This window comes from Ascaphus truei, chromosome 5, assembly GCF_040206685.1.
Source record: "Ascaphus truei isolate aAscTru1 chromosome 5, aAscTru1.hap1, whole genome shotgun sequence".
Lineage (NCBI taxonomy): Eukaryota > Metazoa > Chordata > Amphibia > Anura > Ascaphidae > Ascaphus > Ascaphus truei.
The window spans coordinates 99108151-99129692 of NC_134487.1; the positions used below are offsets into that span (position 1 = coordinate 99108151).

The following is a 21542-nucleotide window of genomic DNA, read 5'->3' on the forward strand; positions in this document are numbered from 1 at the left end:
TAGTTTGATTTGGTATAGATCTGCCATACTACTAGAAACATTGTCAGTGTCCTAACAGCAGCTCTTTCCATTGTATCAATCCTATAGTGGCCATTTCATAGGTTATTAAGCATTTAACTTAAAAAAAAAAAAATGAATGATAAAATCAGCAGACATGACAGCATGACAAGGTAAGCAATTTCCCTTTACTATAAACACTTCCCAATCAGCAATGACAGTCAACAGCAGTAGTTCCTAATAGTAATCATATAACATCTACCACCTCTAGGGACCTATATCAGTGACATTTGGAGGCACTGAATAAAAAATATGCCCCTTTCATGGAAAGGTACAGGCAGGAATAACAGACCATCTCCAGCTGGCTACACTGAACAGCAGTGAACCAATTCCCCGCGGGTACGTCACGCCCTCACACAGTCACATGAGTAAACAGAGGTGAGAGGAAGCTCGGGTAGACGCGGGAGGCCGCGCTCTGATTTGTGGGGCTGCTGTCTGAGCCGTTAGGGCGCGCATGGGCAATGAGGGATGGACGCGCGCGCTGCGGCTTTGCCAGGGCAACGGGTCCTGTTTACACCAGCAGCCTCCTCCTGTAGCCGCGAGTGTCAGAGCGAGAGAGAGAGAGTCTACACCACATACAGCGCATCCCTGTGAGGAGGCTCGCACCATGGCGGTGCGATTCAAGGTGCGGGCTTTGTGATGAACTGGAAGTGAATAGCATAGCTGTGTATATACAGCAGCGTTCATGTACATCATTGTGTGTCTGTCTATGTATATACCGGTATATTAATAATGTGCACGTGATCTGTGTATGAAAACTGCTGGGTAATGATGATGAGATGTTCTGATGTATGCGTGATATACAGTATAACTATGGATAGTGATACAATGACATCTGTACCGTATATTTAGTGTATGGTAGCTAGTACAGAGATATACATGACCTATGTGCAGTATATGGCCGTTTGTAAGAAGCTAGACATGACGTGTGTGTGTGTGTGTGTGTGTGTGTGTGTGTGTGTGTGTGTGTATATATATGTGTATATATGTGTATATATATATATTTAAAAAAAAAATGAATAGACTATACCGTTCTGTGGCTAACAAAATGCTTTTATTTGTGCGAGCTTTCTAGATACACTGATCTCTTCTGGCGATGTTACACCGCCGGAAGAAATCAATGAATCTCGAAAGCTCTCACAAATAAAAGCATTTCATTAGCCACAGAACGGTATCGTCTTTTCATTTTTGATTATTAAAGCTCGGCTAACATGGTACCGATACGTGTGTGTGTGTGTGTGTGTGTGTGTGTGTGTGTGTGTGTGTGTGTGTGTGTGTGTGTGTGTGTGTGTGTGTGTGTGTGTGTGTGTGTGAAAAAAGCAACAAAAAAACCTCCACCGTTACCCTACCCAGCGTTGAAAATTGCAGAGCCAGTATGACCAACCTCAACACTGATGAGACCCATAAGGATGCGTCCATGGTACCTCAGACCGCGCGGACGCACGCTGAGCGAACAGACTGCGCGCGGAGACAGGAGGGGGCGTGCGATGCGGAAGTAAAAAGTTAAAACTGATTTCTGGCACGACATGGCGGTCTTGTGAGCGGTTCGACCAATGAGGGCTAACTAGCTCTGTGACATCACTAGGAACGGCCCCCATGGCCCGAGTATTATGGCCAGGGAAAGCACCCGCTTTCCCTCAGCCTCCGTGCGTCTCCGCACGGGCTGTGGCACCATATCCGCAGTCTAAGGCTGCGGCCCCGCTAGCACTGACCGCGCTCATGCTTGAGAGCGGTGACGTCACCAGCTCACCAAGCATGAGTACCGGGTGTCCTGACTATTTAGGAAGTGCGCGCCGGGCCGGGGGGGGGGGGGGAGAGAGGGTGTTGCGGGCAAGTTGAGCATGCTCGAAAGTTAATTTCTTTTGTTTAACCATGGGCAAAGCGTGGGTGGGTGAGCGTGCGTGCCCGTGCGCGCACCACGTGAGCGGGGACTTGCATATATAGATATAAGTAAAAGCGGCAAGCGCTGCCTGCTCAGTGCCAGCGGGGACGCAGCCTTAAGGTTGAAACATGTCTGTGAGTGGTTTGACTGGCTTTGCATCTAATCCCATGCTGTGCTTAAAAGCTGTGTGAACAGCTTTGCATTTGCTTATATGGGTTCCATGTAAATGGTTTTTCAGGCAAAAGGTGACACATTGTGGGCTCATGTGCATGTCGTTTCCCAGAATCCCTTGCTGCAGTGGAAGCACTGTATGATAGGTCAGCGCTGTGCAAACGGGGGGGGCGCCCCCCTGACTGCGGGGGGTGCAGGGTTTAAAGAGGCCCCGCGCGCTTCCCGAAGGCACTTAAATTAAATGCCGGGGGAGCTGCAGGGCCTCTGTAAACCTAACTTACCTTAGCTCCGGCGGCTTCTTAGATGGCTTCAAATGACGCCGCGAGGTCATGTGATGTAACGTTGCTACGGCAACGTGACATCATGCTGCCGGAGCCAAGGTAAACGGGGGGGGGGGGGGTAGAGAAAAAAGTTTGTGCCCCCCTGTGCTAGGTGATAATGGTGAAAGGCAGGGTTGCAGACCTGTCTAAGGCGGGGATTATGGTGCCGGCATCCCTGCGTGTGCGCACCCGGCAACCACTCTGCTGTATTTTCTTATGGGAGATACCCCCGTGCCTGCACGCCTACCAGCGAAGAGGCGCGTTGACACGCGTTTTGAAAATACAACAAAGTTTGTATTTTCAGGCGACTGCAGCGTTACATCAGCGCACGTGAGCTGGTTCAGCGAATGAGGGCGAACCGATTTCGTAACACGTCCGCCATGCCCCCGCCACGCGTCTACGATCTCCTGCAGCCAAGTTCACAAATCAGGAACCATAATCCCAGACTAAGGCTGTGCTTAGAGTGCCGGCGACGTGACGTCGCTCCAAAACAAAACAATTGACAATAGTAAGGGCGACGGAGTGACCAAAAATTTGGAAGCCGGGCAAATTTGATTTTTCTGGGACTGTCGCCACATGTGACCATCTCTAAACCAATCAATGACCCTGTCGCTAGCGACGTCGCTGAAAGTTAAATTATAACTTTCGCAGGTGGCGACGGGTGACGTCATGTCGCTGTTGCCAGCACTATAAGCGCGGCCTAAGGCTGCGCCCCTGCTAGCGCTGAGCGGGCAGCGCTTGCCACATTAACTTATGTACTGTATAGATAATCGCAAAGGTCAGGAATATACGTACAACTGTGAGTAACAACAAATGGAGTGGGAGAACAGGGTGTAAGGGAAGGGAAAGGAATAAGGAAAAGAAAAGGGGGAGGGATCAAGACATAAGGGGGGCAATGTTTCGGGACGGGATGCCCCTTCTGGCCCGTTCCCCAAGATCACAGTTATAAAGGGTACTTCCCTAAATCCTATATGGACGTAACTCCCTACACACTGAACAACTAAAAACAATGTGCACAATATGGCAACCTATAAAATAATATATTGATCCAAGAGTGGTCACTAGTGGCAATTAGACCAGCCAACTGTAGAGTATATCTCAAGGATAACTGATATTTTGCAGAGATAATCTCAAGCAACAATGCTATATAAGACAGTAACGCAGGGGTTAATAACAAAACTGCTACAGGCTAAGCAAGCCAATAATATCATAGAATTAGAGTCAGATAGGCATAAGGTATAACCAGCACTGAGAGGCTCAAAGGGATTACGTGCACCCAGTAGGAGAAACGTCTCAGGAAGCAGCACTGGATACTCTGCAGGCCACAGGTTATTGGCTTGCTTAGCCTGTAGCATGTTTGTTAACCCCTTAATTTCTGTCTTGTATAACATTGTTGCTTGAGATTCTCTGCTTAAGTGCTGGTTATACCTTAGGCTGAGTCCCCTCTGGCGCTGAGCTCGCTATGCGCTTGGCGCGTTTACCTTCTTCAATGTGGATCACCACATCCCCTCTCCCGCTGTGCTCGCGCGTGCACACACGCTCTCCCAAGCGTTGTGCTTGGGGAGACAAGGGAGAGATACTTTCGTGCTGAGAGCAGGGTCACATGGCCCTGCTCTGACAAATGGGAAGTGAGAGGGCGTGTTTTACTGTCACACACACACACAAAACACAAACACTGAATTCAGCAGAGAGAAGTGGAAGGGGGGGGGGGCAAACAGACTGAGAGGAGGGGGCAAACGGACAGAGGGGGGGGGGCAAACGGACAGAGGGGGGGGCAAACGGACAGAGGGGGGGGCAAACGGACAGAGGGGGGGCAAACGGACAGAGGGGGGGGCAAACGGACAGAGGGGGGGGCAAACGGAGTGGTGTGGTGGGGGAGAGGGGAGAGAGAGAGGGGGAGAAGGGAGAGAGAGAGAGAAAGAGAGGGGGGGAGAGAGAGCGCACGCAGGGGGGACGGGGGAGAGAGGGGGGATGGCCGTGAGAGAGAGGGGGTCGGGAGAGAGAGCGTGGGGGGGGGACAGAGGAGAGAGAGAGCGCGTGGGGGCAGGGGAGAGAGAGCAATGGGGGGAGAGAGATGAGGGGACGGGGGAGAGAGATATACACAGAAACACAGACAGCCCCTATACAGCCAATGACACACCCTCTCCCGAAATAGCCACGCCCCCCGCTCCTGCTCTAAAAATGTTGCAGGACATCGATCGTTCATGCTTGGTGAGCTGGTGACATCACTGCTCTCCAAGCATGAGCGAGTTCAGCGGCAGCGGTGCCGCAGCTTATGCATATATGACTGATCTTATGATATTATTGGCTTGCTTAGCCTGTAGCAGTTTTGTTATTAACCCCTGCATTACTGGCTTATTTAGCATTGTTGCGTGAGATTATCTCTGCTAATTACCAGTTATCCTTGAGATATACTCTACAGTTGGTTGGTCTAATTGCCACTAGACTTGTTTGGGCATACATTTACTAGTAAGTAAGTATAGATATAGGATAAAGTATCTGGAGTCTAAATTTAGCATAGGTTGAACTTGATGGACCTATGTCTTTTTTCAACCTCATCTACTATGTAACTATGTAACTATGTAACTAGTGACCACTCTTGGATCACTAGATTATTTTATAGGTTGCTATATTGTGTATTTTGTTTTTAGTTGTTCATATAGGATTTAAGGGAACTACCCTTGATCACTGTGATGGGGAACGGGCCAGAAGGGGCATCCCGCCCGAAACGTTGCCCCCTTTATTTGTCTTGTTCCCTCCCCCTTTTCCCTTTTCTTTTCCTTATTCCTTATTCCTTTCCCTTCCCCCACCCTGTTCTCCCACTCCATTTGCTGTTACTCCCAGTTGTACGTATATTGCTGACCTTTGCGATTATCTATACTGTACATATTGTGGCAATATCACAGTAACATTTCTTTATAACATATTTCTCATTTACTTTATTTTTCTAATTTGAGTGCTGGGTAAGCCCCCCATTTCTTGTTCTACAAGACAATTAATTAAAGTGTTTACCTAGCGCGATGCGCACGCAGACAGCAACTGCAAGGGGACAGATAGGAGAACAGACTGAGATTTGTTTTTCTTCAGATGACGGAAGCGTCATGTGTTCAACCAGTGAGGGTGAACCGCTCACAGCCACGCCTCCCTGTATCCTCAGGCTGCCTCCTGCCTGCAGTTCACATATCTTGGCTGCGTCACAACTATGACGAGATCCGCTCCTCTATGGTGCCGAGCTCAGTAGCTGCCTGCATGCGCATGTAGAGATCGCGATGCGCGACTACATTTTGTAAAAGGCAAGGATTTTGTCATTTCTTGTGGCGACAGAGCGCTGACCACGTCACGGCGGCGGTTCAACCAATGAGGGTGAATCAGCCACATGACGTCATGACCGTGCTCCCACCACACCGCCCCCGTCGCGATCTCCTGCATCTAAACCGCAGATTGCGGCTTTCACCCGTGCGCCTGGCGGGGGCGGCACGTGCACAGCGCTTCACCGCGATCTGCGGTCTGGGAGAAGGCTGCAGTGTTTGCGACGGGGGCCGTGGCTGGGGTTTTCTAGGGGCGTGGCCATGACCTTACGCGGCTGGTTCGCCCTCAATGACGGAACCGCTGGCGGGGGCGTGGCCACGCCTCCGTCGCAAACTGTGAACTCAATTTCCGTGTCTTTAGGAAAATGTTGTAGTATGGCGCAGCTGCATCTTCCACGCGAAGGTGCGTACTGGGCCCAGCCCCATTGAGGGGCAGTGCTTATACGCACGGCGAGGTGTGCACTGTAGAAGGCACTGGGACCGCAGCCTTAGAGATGTGTGTAGAGGTACACTAATGGAGACTGGTTTGAGTGTAATTAAAACATTGCTTTATTGAGCCGGTTCCTTTAAACAGCACAGCACAAAACATAAAAGAAAGCCTACGCTATTTTGGAGAATAACTAAACAGTATATGCCCTAACTATCTGTGACTGTCTGGATAGGCCTGTTCCCAGTACCAAAAACATAGAACAGTTAATCAGGGAGCAATATATAAGAAAGTCTTATCTGACCGTGCTGGTCCGGCGTTTCCAGATGCAGGCTTTGCAGTCCAGCCGCTCCCAGGAATATCAGTCTGGTCTTAGTGTGTCTTGTTGTCATTACAGCCTTTGTGCTCAAGACATCATCTTCTCCTGAAGTCAGTTCAGTTGTGTGCTAAGGAGTCTCTGCTTGCAGTTTCCCACAGGACGCTTTTCTAGAGCTCTGATTATACAGGTGGAGTCTGGTTAATTGACTGCAATTAACCAGCCACCTGCTGTATTCCTCAGAGTATTTAGAGGCAGTTTTACTTGAAATGGGTTAAGTCACTGTTACAAAGTCCAAAACACAGTCGCTGGAAAACGTGCTTGCAGATGCCTCCTATGCCCTCACGTGTGTCCACCTAGGCATGACTAACAGACAGGCCGGTCCCTTGCTCCCGTCACTGCCTCAGGTGTGTGGCGCTCACCTGCAGGGACGTTTATTACGGTGACGGTGCAGTCAGGTGACAGCCCATCTGTAAATCCGGACACTTCAACGAACCCACAAAAGTATTAAACATACTGGTGCAGTTTACCTCAAGCCCTGCAGTGGAACCAGGTGTGGTAATGTAAGAGATGTGTGCAGGGGTATACTAATGGGGACCGTTTAGGGTGAAATTAACATCATGCTTTATTGCCTGTTCCTTTAAAAAACACAGCAAACAAAAATATACATAAAACAACAAACACCTATCCCTGTGTAAGGGCTAACACACTCCCCAGTCCCTATCTGTAAGACTGGGGTGAAAAGCCCCTTACCAGCATACCACCCCCAAAGTCTCAGCTGTACCTTTAAAGCAGGTGGCCCTTCAGGTCAGTGGTGTCTTTGTGTGTTTGAGGGTCCAGCCTCTGGTAGGTTACTGGGTCCTCTGTATCCAGGAAAAGTGGTCTAGTCCCCCTTTATCTTGTATTCAATACACAGTCCTCTTGTGTACTCAAGACCTCTTTCCTCGTGCAGCACCTTGTGTGCTGAGGAAAAAATCTCTAGGTCTGTTTTAGCAGGAGTTTTAAACCTGTCTCAGGGTCCTAATTAGCCAGGTGGAGTCTGGTTAATTGTCTGGCTGCAGTTAACAGCCCCCTGATGGATTTAGAGGCAGTTTTTTCAACAAGGATATGTCCCTGTTACATACCTCCCCTGTTTGTTGGAAGCTCGGGCCTACCACGGCTGAAGCGCACCCTTCCACTCTCACTCGAGATACATCAGGGGCTCGAATGAGAATTCATGGAGGAGAAGAACCCTTAGTCCCGCTGTGATTAGATCCCTTTCTCCAAGTTACTAATATCTCCTCAAGTAGATTCTTGAAATCAGCACTCTTCAGTCGCTCGAGGAGGACTTTTCCCAAGCAAAATCTTTATTCAGAATATATGGTCAGGAGTTTTCATATGCGTCGGGCAATCTTTTCTTCCCTAAGTTTAGGGTGACCACCTGCAGCGGGTTCTGTAGCCATATTCACTGGTGGTTCAAGTTGGGCAGAGTTTTTATCCATACCGATTGACTCCCGTGGCATCTCCACTTGGTAGTTACCTAGTGTTGGTATTGCGCTTCTCAGTCATAATTCGGTTCTTTCCTGAATTGTGTGGAAAGCTGATCGTAGTACTGAGATGGGATTGCGGGTGTGCTTATAGCAACACACAGCTTGCTTGTGATGTAGAACCTATATCTGGATTGAATCACACCAGCAGCTTCCGTCATTTTTTTGTAGTATCATTGCTACAGATGCTTCCTGACATTTGTCTGGAGCAAAATTACACACTGCTTCAAATGTTCATAATTCTTTCCTTGATGTTGCATTCTCCATATGGATTGGAGAAGGCAGGCTGCTTTATTCTCGCAATTTAACCAACAAGTTTTCATTCCTCTGTAGGCAGCCTATATGGTGAGCGCTGCAGAGAGTTTGTGCAGGTACCTTTCTTTTTCCAACCTTGCTTGGAAAAGAGCTTTTGTAGTATTTCTGAATGATTCTGCTGCTTTTCTCCCTTTTTTAACAAGTTTCGCTCGTCACCGAGAGAATCCTGTTTCTGGAGCTTGCTCTGAGTGTGCATCAACACATTCTTCATTATATTTTGGAGCTCTGCGGATTTCTTTGCTAGGGCCGCAGCCGTTTGCCTCAGTTTATGGATGTTCCTGTGCTCCCTCTTGTTCTGTGCGGCAACTGCTGATCTCTTGGTGTGAGGTATCCAGTTCTATGCGGAGAGTATGAACCTCATTCTGCAATATGTCCACCTCCTGTCTAGATTCTGTTGACCTCCTGGTGTGAGGCATTCAGTTCTATGCAGAGTGTATGAACCTCCATTCTGAGAGACTTCCAATTCTCTGGCAATTGCAAACCGCTTGCTGAGAGACTGTAATCAGCGCCTCCTCATACTTCTGTTTCAGATTAGCAATGATTTTGGTAGATTTGCTCTGATTTTCATTCATGGCGGTATTAGTAGAGTTCCCAGTATCTAATTCAGTTTTTAGATCTTCCATTTGGTCCTGGCCAAAGAGTAAATTGTGAGCACAGTCTTCTGTAGCTCAGCATTATGTTCTCTCTTCAGTTTCACTTTTTCCCAGTTATGCCTGGCAGCTCGCAGGGCATCTTTAGGGCTGGTCAAGGGATCGTCACTCATTGCTTCCGGCTCCACTTTCCTGGTCTAGTTTGAGGGTTTCTCACTATCAGCACCAGTCAGACCCTTCTTTGGGGTACACGACTTCTGCCTTGGGCCCTCTGGATATTCTGTCATCTGTGGGACGAATTCTCTTTTTCCTCTAGACTGCAAGGTATCTCGGCCCCCTTTTTCCTCCGCGGGATCTGCGAACATGTCAGATCCTTTCATGGTAATTGGAGAACCTCTTTTTTTCTTTTTCTGCCTTTTTGCTTTTGACGACTCCGCTCCATCAGGGGTACCGGGTTCTCCTATGTTTGAAACTTCAGCAGTTTCACCGCATCCACCATGCTTTTCTTGCAGTTGCATTAGCTGGCAGGAATATTTGGGGTCATAGAGACTTGTTTGTTCGGTGTGTACAGAGTTTAGGCACCTCCACCATCCTAGGGGTGTTTTGTGGGTGTCTCGTTTTGGGCCCATTTAAGAGATATCCTCATCATCTTAGGACTGGAAGGGACACTCTTCCGTGTGGCCGGGTTCAGTACAGGAACACCACATTTTGCCCTCCATTTTAGCAGTATCAGGTGTATTCTTCCCCCTGACCTCGGGAGGCGCTATTGCAGTGATTTTCTCTGTATTCGCTAGAACCCCAGTTTGTAGTTCTACAGGTGAGCTGACTTTGCTTGCAGAGTTTGTAGCTCTCACAGGTGTCTCTGTAAACTTTTTTATTTTTCATCTTTACTTTTGTAGATTCTGAGACATCAGCAGTGCTGTGCACACATTCTTTTTAATCAGTGATACTGGATGTGCACTTGCTAAGAAAACCTTCTGCATTTTCCTTGTGACCACAGCGTGTTGCTTGCTGCTGCAGTTCCTTGGATCGTTGAAAAATATATTCCTCTGACTTCTGCCCTTTTTCTGGGGCCACATAGGCATCCGCCTCATCATCGGTATAAGGCCTGAAGGGACACTGCTCTGTGTGGCTGGGCTCTTTACACCAGGAACACATTTCCTTCCCCATTCTTACAAAGGATGAATTTGACTTCAGCTGGGTGGCTATTTTAAATTACCAGGTTTTTTTCCCTCACACAAGTGGTGGGGACGCAGTCCTCCCAGTTCAACCATGTCATTGTGGCTTTATTCAGTGCAGTGTAGTTTTCCAGCCTGGATGTGTAGCCCTTTAATTCTGGTCACTGCTGCACATGATTCTTTGTTTTGTTTCTCAGGCTGTTGCAGAAATTGTATGCAGGCAAAAGCACAAAAAAAAAATCACAGGGAGACTCTAGGGCCCCTTTGCAATTCATGGGCCACCTCACATCCCACTTCTCCCACCATGTGTAAGAGATGTGTGCAGATGTATGCTAATAAAGACCGTTTAGGGTGAAATTAACATAAGGCTTTATTGCCTATTCCTTTAAAAAACACAGCAAACAAAAATATACATAAAACAACAAATACCTATCCCTGTATAAGGGCTAACTCACTCCCAGTCCCTATCTGTAAGACTGGGGGGGAAATCCCCTTACCAGCATACCACCCCCAAAGTCTCAGTGGTACGTTAAAGCAGGTGGCCCTTCAGGTCAGTGGTACCAGATGTCTTTGTGTATTTGAGGGTCTGGCCTCTGGCAGGTTCCTGGGTCCTGTGTCCAGGAAAAGAAGTCCGGTCTCCTTCTGTCTTGTTTTCAATACACAGTCCTCTGGTGTACTCAAGACCTCTCCTCATAGCAGCACTTTGTGTGCTGAGGAAAAATCTCTCTTGGTCTGTTTTAGCAGTAGTTTTAAACCTGTCTCTAGAGTCCTAATTAGCCAGATGGAGTCTGGTTAATTTCCGGTCTCCAGTTAACCAGCTCCATGCTGGATTTCGAGGCAGTTTCTTCAATAGGGGTATGTCCCTGTTACAGGAAACATATGTACTATTGAGCCTTAAAGAATGGTTGATTTATTTGTGAGCGTTTTTAGTCCTTGAAATCTGTTCATCGTTTTTATTATATGAAATAGATCTGTTCGCTGGATCATGTGCTTCTTGAGACACAATCATTTTTCTCTTTGATACATCTGGTGCGGTTATGATATAAAAAGGAAAATAGGTTTACCTCATTTTTTTATTTTTTTTTATCACTTACATTTACTTTTTTCTTTACAGGGTTTATCTGAATATGATAGGAACTTCAAAGTGAAGACCTCTGATGGTACAGATCATGATCCTATGCAGATCTCCAGATGGGCTGGCCTTCGATCAGATGAGCTTGGTGAGTGTTAAATACGGTAGTGGCAATTAGTCAATGGCAAATTCCCAAAATGCTGCAGAACATTTCAACAGTTTCATTGGGGTTGGACTAGTTAAACCCTTCCACCCCAGAAGAACCAGATGTGTAGTGCTTTTTGTATTTCATCTGTTGCATTATTGATCATGTGCTTTTCTGAGCAGAGATCCTCTTGTCTATTATGTGTTAGAATAACAAACAAAAAATGTATATATTATGTTTTTACATCAGTGCAATTATGTGTTTAAAGGGAATACCAAAGAACCAAGTTTTGCTACGAAACGACGAGTTCCATATTACAACCCACAAATTTCTAAATCATTGCAATGGAAGGGAGATCTAGATTCTCAAAACCATGTAAATTCAGAAACTGAATTTAAAACTGTTGACCCCATGAAGTTATGCCTTGATGATGAGAAAGATGACATGATTGAGGAGAAGATACAGACACCAGATGCGCCACGGTTGCAGAAAAAATCTCGCTCCCACTCGGCAGACCCAGTACAGTCTGCTGATGGCAGGTCACGAGTGAAGAAGTTATCTACCCATGTGCCCGTAGATAACAAGGCAATCCCAGAACCTTCTAAACCATATCCACAAAAGGAAACCCGTGGGGTAAGAATGAAGATCTAAACAAAACCAGAGATTTTTAAATAATTATTGCCCATATTCACGAAGCAGTCTTCTGCCATTAGACACCTTTCAGCGCCGGGAGATACTTATAAAGCCATTAAAATGCTTAAAAATATGGCACTTTATGCATTTTGTACAGTGGCTATTTCATTATTTTCTATAAACAAGTGAATCATTTTGCTTCCTAACATAAGCCTATTAACTAATCCAGCATTGTTTTTCTTTTAAATTCAAATCCACATATCTAAGTATTTAGAATAAAAGGTTTTATTTTTATGGATCCATATTTACTAAGCAGTGCTATATCTTAAAACACCTTCCAGTGCCAAAATACACCTTAAAGTCCTATTAACTTGAATGACCTGGACTACGTCTTATGTCATTCATCACTTAGAAGGATTCCAAAATGTCACACTTCAGGCAGGTGGACTGAAAGAGGTGTCGGTGACACTGACGATCATCAATTTATTGCATAAAACATTCCAACAGTAAATTAACTCACCAGAAGTTCAGTGATCAGGGAAATGTAATGTGGTATACAGTCAACAATGTCTCTAAGGTCACTGGGAAAAGTCTCTATGGTGTCTGAAACATTGGTCACCGTATACTACATTATTATTCACCGATCACTAACATTTTACTGCAATGATTTTTGTTGTTATTATGAGCTGGCCCATGACACAGTATAGAAAGAGCACCCTTTCATCATCAGTAATTTATTACATGGAGGTTATTTACTAACTTCACTTGGCTGCAAAAGAATTCCCCCAGGTTTATTAAAAAAAGTCTTAAGAGTTCCTATTCTGTGATAAAATATAGTACTGTTTTTGCACTGGTTATGCCCTAGTTTTGCAGCCAATAGACTTGAGTAAATAACCTTCCATGAACTTTGTTTCATACAGTATGTAGGAATGTGTAAATTGATGGTTATCACATGCAGTAAGTAACAGTGTTAATTGTACAAATTGTAAATTGTGTTTAGTATAATTTATTATTATTTTTTGCCATTGGTAATTATTAACGCAGGATGATAATGTGCAATAAATTGAAAGTTTCACAGAGCTCTGCACAAGAAAGCCGGTTTGAACATGGTTCCATCACACCATCCACTGAGGATGTCTGAATACAGTAGGCAGTTTGAAAGAAAGAGCCTTGCAGAAAACTCTCCACTGCTTGCGGCAGAACAGGTAATAAAAGGGGAATAAAAACATATTTCTTTTAAATCTTGTGTCAAGGTCTTTGCTCCAACTTCAATGCTTCAAAACAAATTTCTATTTCCACCTTTTTACGTTGCCACGTCACCCCATTAATTTCTGAATGAGACTGAACACATTGTGGAGGTTGGAAGATAGACACGCAGCTTGAAGGAGCAGGTGAAAATAAGAGGGGATATAAAGAAATTAATATAATATTTATCATTCTTAAACAAATTATTTTAAAAATGATGTTATGGTTTTCAGTCAAAACCCAACAAAAGTTCAGAAATGCAGAGTTCTGTGTCTCCCATAATTGTGCATCTATTTTATATCATGAACCAGAAACTTCTGATAGAGGCTATCTACACGTTTCAAAATCTTAAGCATAATTGTACATATTTTCCTCTCCTTCTGGCCCTTTTCACTCAACTGGCCTTCTCTCCCTCACACCCCTTCGCAAAACTGGCTTCCCACTCCGTCCCACTGGTCAACCGGCCCCCCTCCAAGCCTCCCTCTTGTTTGCTCTATTGACCTCACCTCTCTCTCGTCTGCCCCTACTCTGGCCAATGGTGCCTGGAAATTTGACCAGTCGAAGACCAGAATTCCAGTAATACCCTCCTGTTTAACCTATAATGCATGATGAAAAATCCAATTGTCATGTTTGCGATTTTATAATGAACATGTCGGTGATATGACATGTTCTTCAGATTTATACATTTACATAAATTAACTTAGTGTTATTAATATCAGGAGTGGGTAAGAAGAGATTATAGCTTTGGGAAATAGGAAGAAAATATACTGCAATGTAAACCCTCAATCTCAATTTACCAAATTGTGCTCAAAATACTGTGAATCTCCACAATTTTTCAGAGACCTATCTATCTCAAAAAGAGTTCTACTGAGCGTGGCCAAATGTATACAACAAAAGACAGAAAAGCCCAATGCTACATCCAATGTGACAAAATATGTAGTAAATAGTATATAGTAAAATACTGCAATAATAATATTCTCATGAGTAAGGGTCATTTAGTTAAATCCGTTGGCCAAAGCGTTATAAGCCTGCAAGCCACATCGAGGCATAACCAAATTTGCAGGTCCTAGCACAGAGCTTGCTGGGATTGTGTGTTTGTTAATTTCAGTTTTCAACTGGCATCTGTTTGGAGGTTAGTGGCACCTCTTCCCAGGGTTTAAGCTCACGCATTCCCACTTTTTTAGTTTTTTTTTTTTTTTTTTCATTTTTCTGTAAGGACAGACCAACTACGGTCATTCTCCCTCCAACAGAGATAAAAGAGAAGTTTCACAGTTTAGTGTTAGGACCTGCACATTTGGTTATGCCTTGACGCAGTTTACAGGATTATAACGCTTTGGCCAAAGGGTTTAACTAAATGACCCGTACTCGTGAGGAAATGATTACTGAAGTATTTAACTATATACTATTTACTATATAGTTTGGTATATTGGATGTGCATTGGGCTTTTGTTGTATACATTTGGCCACACTCAGTAGTGTGTGTGTGTGTGTGTGTGTGTGTGTGTATATGATCAAAAAGGGACAGTGCGGACTCCATAGTGTAAATGGTTTATTTAACACAAGCTAAAATCAGGTCACTCACAGCAATGTGGTAGATCATGCATATGAGTCTCCTGTTGATTCTCTGCTGGTATGGAGCTTAGGTCTTGTGGCTGGAGGTGTATAACAATGCTCCGCTTCCACATCCGGGTACTTCAGAAAATGTATGTCCACACAACGGTCCCCCGGCACTGCGGTCTAGCGCTCTCCTGTTCCACTGCTCACTCCCGTATTCACAGATCAGTGACCAGCCAAGTCCAATCGCAAACAGCCCTATGCGTTTCGTTGCTAGAGTAACGGCGACTTTATCAGGGGTTAAGGGGTGAGGTGAATCTACACACCTTTATATAATCCAAATTATATATATAATATATATAATATATATATATATATATATATATATATATATATATATATATTATATATATTATATATATAATTTGGATTATATAAAGGTGTGTAGATTCACCTCACCCCTTAACCCCTGATAAAGTCGCCGTTACTCTAGCAACGAAACGTTACATACATACATATGTGTATGTATGTACAGTAGTTGTTTCTGGGGTTAACGCTTGCTGGGATTGTATGTTTATAAAAGGAAATGAAGCAGATGTCTGACAGCTTTGTTTTACATTGAAAATGTATGTATTTCATATCTCAAGACTGTATTAAAGCCCATTATATAATATATATATATATTAAACACAAAAAGGTCACAGCGCCAAAATAAATGTAAAAGATACAATATAGTGTTTTTTTCATTGGCATTTTTCCTTTTCCCTATCCCTTCATTCCTTGTATTTCCCTTTCCATTCCTTCTCGTTCTCCTTTATCCTTGTCTTATATGTTTGTTTTTTGTTGTTTGTAGTTTGTGGCATTATACACCTAGCAGTGTGGTCTTTCCCTATTGATAAAGTATATATTGTTTTGTTATCCTCATATTCTTTTGATTGATGTCATTGATTTTATAATTTCATATATTGTGATCTCTATATTGTATCTTTAACATTTATTTTGGCGCTGTGACTTTGTGTGTGTGTGTGTGTATATGTATATGTATAATATATAGTGATGGCCATAAATCGCATCTAAACACAGGGGAGGGATAAGCACAGATAACATTCCAAGAGACACTGTTTTTAAGTAAAACCCTTGCTTGCTTTATTCATTGTAACACCGCCGGAAGAAGTGTATCTCGAAAGCTCGCACAAATAAAAGCATTTCGTTAGCCACAGAACGGTATTGTCTATTCATTATTCAATATTTACTCGCCCGTGGTTAAATCCACTCGCCCGGGGCGAGCAAATGTATAGGTTTGTCGAACACTATTTTATATATATATATATATATCTATATATATATATATATCTATATCTATATCTATCTATATCTATATATCCTATACATTTGCTCGCCCCGGGCGAGTGGATTTAACCCCAAGCGAGTAAATATTGGCCCAAGCAGCACACGTTTGGTACTAGGTGGCGAGTAGATTTTTTTGTGATTTGTCAACCACTGTATATATATAATGATACCGTTCTGTGGCTAAAGAAATGCTTTTATTTGTGCGGGCTTTCAAGATACACTGATCTCTATATATGTGTATGTATGTACAGTAGTTGTTTCTGGGGTTAACGCTTGCTGGGATTGTATGTTTATAAAAGGAAATGAAGCAGATGTCTGACAGCTTTGTTTTACATTGAAAATGTATGTATTTCATATCTCAAGACTGTATTAAAGCCCATTATTTGTCGGGGGATGTATTTTGACAGCTATTGTGGTTTTTTGTTTTTTTCAGGTTATATACAACAAGAATCACTCTATTCCCCCATATAAGGTAGATGCTGTCAAAACTGAGACAGAGTACAAAAGTCAGTTTAAAGGGTCACCCCCTGCCAAAGGACCAAAGTTAAGAAAGGATTATGAAGAAAAACATATTCCTGTGTATGAACCACAAAACCTATCTCCTAAAAGAAAGGTAAGATATTCCTTACCTCAACCAGAGCAGAGTCATCTTGTGTTATCCCCTGGTAGTCTACACCACTTCAGGAGATGTTCCAGCTGCTTGTTCTAAAATGTTAAGAAAATACACATTTCAGCAGAGCCAATATATGTGCCAATAAGCAGGTTTCCTTCTTAATCCGAAACAACTCCTGAATCAGGTCTAATTTCAAAGTGCTAAGGCATGATGCTGGTTTGAGGGATTCTCCGGTCCAAGTACGGTTAAGCAAAATACTATTTTTGTGTGGGTGGATAGCTACTTCACTGCTTTAGGCACTGACATAAGCACAGATATACTAAACAGAGCAAAGCCTTAATGCGTTATAAAGTCAATTCATTGGAATTGCTCACAACTATTCTTGTAGCTAAAAAACAACTAGTAAATATGGCTCTATTGTGTTGCTAGCTTTCCTATTGGAGAATGGGTTATGATTGTTATTCCCTTTTCCATTTATGAATCTAAACTTAAGATACATATTTTGAATTTCTCTAGGAAATAAAGAAAAAAATTGTGGAGGTAACAGCCAGACGTCCTAAGACAGACATATCAGAACCAGGACAGAAGCAAATCATAGAAAGAAATATACTTAAAGAAAAACTTCTTCAACAACTTAGCATTCCTTCCAAAGGTTATAGGTATGTAATGTTTGCCATTATTTAATACAAATGATGCTAAATAATTTCATGTAACTATGTATCTGATATATTGCATGTAACATCTGTTCTACACATTATGGGGTCTATGTATTAAGGCAAAAGTGGAGCATTTCTGGGGCACAAAAACAGCACAAGATAGAACTCTTTAATACATACTGTATGGTTGCAGTTATTTTGCCTTAAGGAAATGGCATGGACCCTGAGACGGTGTAATTTTTGTGCTACAGAGCAGTAGATGCCTAAATTAGATCTAACCCCTTTTTTTGATTTTTGTAAAAATGTCTCCAAAAACGAATTCTGCAATAAAAGTGAGTTGAATTCAGCTACACTGAAACTGTAAGTTCTTTTTTCTTTCTTTCATTCATTTACTTATACTTTGCAATATATTTGAGTGCTGATATAAACCATTGTTGTTCCTGTTTTGGGTGAAGAAAAAAGTGCGCAACTAATGTAAATAGTGATGTGGTAAAAATGAATTTAAATACGTGACCTTGGTAATTTGAGCGTCTGCAGCTGCGGTAGAAGGGAGGGCTCAGAAACCCCCTAAGGCTAACAGAAAAGGACACAAAAAATACAGTGCACGACGCTCATAGTGCATTAAAAATTATATTGACATAAAAAATATATTAAAGGTGAGTATTAAGCGTACATCAAAATAATAATAAACAGGCAATTTTGGGATAATGTTACCCAACACCACGTGGAAGCCGGATCAGATGTCCTCACATAAGGATGAAGGCTGGTTCCTTTCACACCGGTTCCTAGTCAGGTAAGTGGGAAGTCTTTGTTAGTCCTTGCTCCCAAGAGTAAATCAACAAGTTTGCAGCTCATGTTCTCGATCGCTGCTTTAGACGAAGCTCCACACCAGCTGAGATCCTCTCTCACACCCCTCCGTTGGAACGCTTCCGGGTTGGTGACGTCACCGCGGGGTTTCTCGCCGATACTGGCGCCGGTTACACTGGGTATGCTCGTCGTAGTAAGGCAGTGAAGTTAGGAATAATACTGCTCTAAACTCTCCAACGTGTTTCGAAACCCGTAGGTTTCTTCATCAGGGAATATGTTTTGTCTGCAAGCCTGTAGGTGGTGGCATTGGATCTGAGCACCAATGCATCAGAAATTTTATGTATATGTATATATGTATATGTCATTGGTATGGAGGTTTGCACTCACGTTTGTTAGAAGGCAGATGCTTGTCCCATATGAAGCATATAGACATGTGGTAACCAGGGGATCCTGATGACAAAAGACAGCACACCGCGGTAATAATCCAAAAAGTGTGTATTGTGAACACAGGGCCGCCAACGTTTCGGTCCTCGTAGAGGGACCTTCCTCAGGGCAGTGCAACAAGTGACTGTTCTAAGCACCCATATACCCCCAACATCATGCAACAAAACACCTGAAATCAATTAAAAAAACGAATTAACCATCCCAGGTACAGCCCACCTCCAACAAGCACCAATAGAGGAAAATGTAACTAACCAGCACCAATAGGATAACTGCTTCAAAGGTAAGTCATGGGGGATGTGCTTAACGACAACATCTATGCCCATACGTCACCTGACACCCGATTGCGTGCTTAGCAACCTGTAGGAACTATGAGTCTGCTTAGGCTTCCCGTCGCATGTGGCGCCTCTTTACCTGTATATAACTGTTGGCGGCTTAACCGCGTCAGTGAGGGAAAAGTAACGCATGTGCACAAACATGATCGCAGAGCGGGCCCTGCGCCTACCAACCCGATGGCGTCCTTGCGAACAAGAGGAGGAGTGCGCGCGCAACATGTCCCATTGTATGTAACTAATGGCCGCTCGACCACGTAAATGAGGGAATAGTTACGCTTGCGTATAGACCCGATCGCAAGGCAGGCCCTGCGCCAAACTACCCGGTGGCGTCCTTGCCGACAGGGGTGTGTGCGCGCGCAACATATCCCACTGAAAAAACACATATACACAATCAAATAGCAACAGCGCCCCTGATGGCGCATATGATAACATCTAAGGCTAAGAAACACTAGATAAAAGCGGTGAAACATATGTATACATAAAGTTTAAAAGACAAAAATACCTCACAACTATGGACATCCTAATTCTCAGTGCTAAGTCCATGCAAACCCATATGGTGTAATGCTGATAGGAGTCAGATCTGGGTCACCAAGTGGTAAAGACACCATAGTGCAAAGATGTGAACAAAAATAAAGCATACAGGGAAAGGGTACATGGAAGAAAGTTGACAGCCCTGTGTTCACAATACACACTTTTTGGATTATTACTGCGATGTGCTGTCTTTTGTCATGAGGATCCCCCTGGTTACCACATGTCTATCTATATATATATATATATATATATATATATATATATATATATATATATATATATATATATATATATATATATATATATATATATATATATATATTAATATATTAATGTCTATATATTAATGTCTATATATATAGATATAGATATATACCACAATTTATTAATGTTATGGTGGGTAAAAAAAGTGACAAAAACCCTCCACAGTAAAGCATAAAGCAACTGTAAATATTACTGTATGTTCATTTGCATGTCTTAGACAGGTCTGCAACCCTGTCTTTCCCCATTATCGCCCAGCATACAGCGCTTCCACTGCAGCAAGGGATTCTGGGAAATGACATGCAAATGAGCACTCAGTCCCACCTTTTCATTTGCATGTCTAAGACATGCAAATGAACATACAGTAATATTTACAGTTGCTTTATGCTTTACTGTGGAGGGTTTTTGTCACTTTTTTTTACCCACCATAACCTTAATAAATTGTGGTGAATACCTAGTCTAGTCTCAAACCAGCTTAGCCATTACAACCAACCTCACACTAATGATATGTTGATGATATATTGAAATATGTCTGTGAGTGGGTTTAATGGCTTTGCATCTCATCCCAGCCTCTGTCTAAAAGCTGTGTTTAAAACAGCATGCATTGGCTTGAGGATTTGCTTTTATATATATATCTATATCTATATATATATCTCTATATATATATATATCTCTATATATATATATATAATATATTTTTAATTTTTTTCAAAGCAAGTATAAACCAACCTCACACTGATGATACCCATCAAGGTTGGAACATGTCTGTGAGTGGTTTGTACTTGCTTTGCTAGTCCCATGCTGTGTTTTAAAAGCTGTGTGAACGGCTATACATCAGCTTAAATGGGCTCCATGTGTATGGATATTCCAGGCAAAAGGTGACACATTGTGTGCTCATTTGCATGTCATTTCCCAGAATCCCTTGCTGCAGTGGGAGCACTGTATGCTTGGTAATAATGGTTGAAAGGCAGGGTTGCAGACCTGTCTAAGGGCTGGGACCCCCTGCGCCCGGTGGCGCGGGCGGCCGCGTGAGCGCAACTCACTATTGCTGTTTAGCCTCACGATCTGGTCCCAGTCCCTCCTCACTGCCAACTGACTACGTACTGTGACGCGTCAGCCAGCAGGGGATACAAGAGAATTGTGTTCCCGTGCGGCGACGCGTCACATGGTACACCAGTCAGCCAATGGGGAGGAGGGGAGGAGCTAGATGGGAGGCGCCTTGGGCAGGGAGCAGGGAAGGAGCTGCGGGTTAAAGTGTGTGTGTATGTGTGTATATGTGTGTGTGTGTGTGTGTGTGTATATGTATATATGTATATGTGTGTGTGTGTGTATGTATGTGTGTGGGGGGGTGGACGGCACCACGATCAGATCCCGTCCCCCTCCCTCCCACTCCCGCCCTCCTCCCTCCCACTCCCGCCCCCCTCCCTCCGGCTCCTGGCTCCCTACAGACCGCATATCGCGGTCTGTGTCTGTCAGCGCCCCGCCTGTCTGCAGTGCGGGCGCGCTGACTGAGGGAGCGGGGCCTTAGCCTAAGAGATGTGAATGTGCTCACAAGTGATATTCTTTATTGGCTATAAAAATAATTAAAAAAAAAAAAAAAAAAAAAAAAATATATATATATATATATATATATATATATATATATATATATATATATATATATATATATATATATATATATATATAATGCTAATGAGTTCAAGGTCTTTTTGTTTTTGTTATTTTGTCTGGATACATATGCCCCTATACGTTGAAATCATCTTAGAAAAACAATTAAAATTACTCACAAAGAGTAAAACAGATTATATTG

At 43.4% G+C, this 21542-nt stretch overlaps 1 protein-coding gene across 4 annotated transcripts in view; it reads left to right on the forward strand.

Annotated features, from left to right (window-relative positions):
- Positions 1–468: 468 nt before the first annotated feature.
- Positions 469–21542, forward strand: part of MDM1 (Mdm1 nuclear protein) — a 54176-nt gene continuing 33102 nt past the window's right edge. Inside the window, exons 1-6 of one of the 4 annotated variants that reach the window (XM_075600303.1) lie at positions 469–682; positions 11205–11310; positions 11576–11940; positions 13011–13145; positions 16522–16701; positions 17218–17360. In XM_075600303.1, the coding sequence (XP_075456418.1) occupies positions 512–682; positions 11205–11310; positions 11576–11940; positions 13011–13145; positions 16522–16701; positions 17218–17360 (1100 nt within the window). In that variant the 5' untranslated portion in view covers positions 469–511. The remainder of the gene's footprint in view (positions 683–11204; positions 11311–11575; positions 11941–13010; positions 13146–16521; positions 16702–17217; positions 17361–21542) is intronic. The other 3 variants (XM_075600302.1, XM_075600304.1, XM_075600305.1) reach the window with 3 other exon arrangements.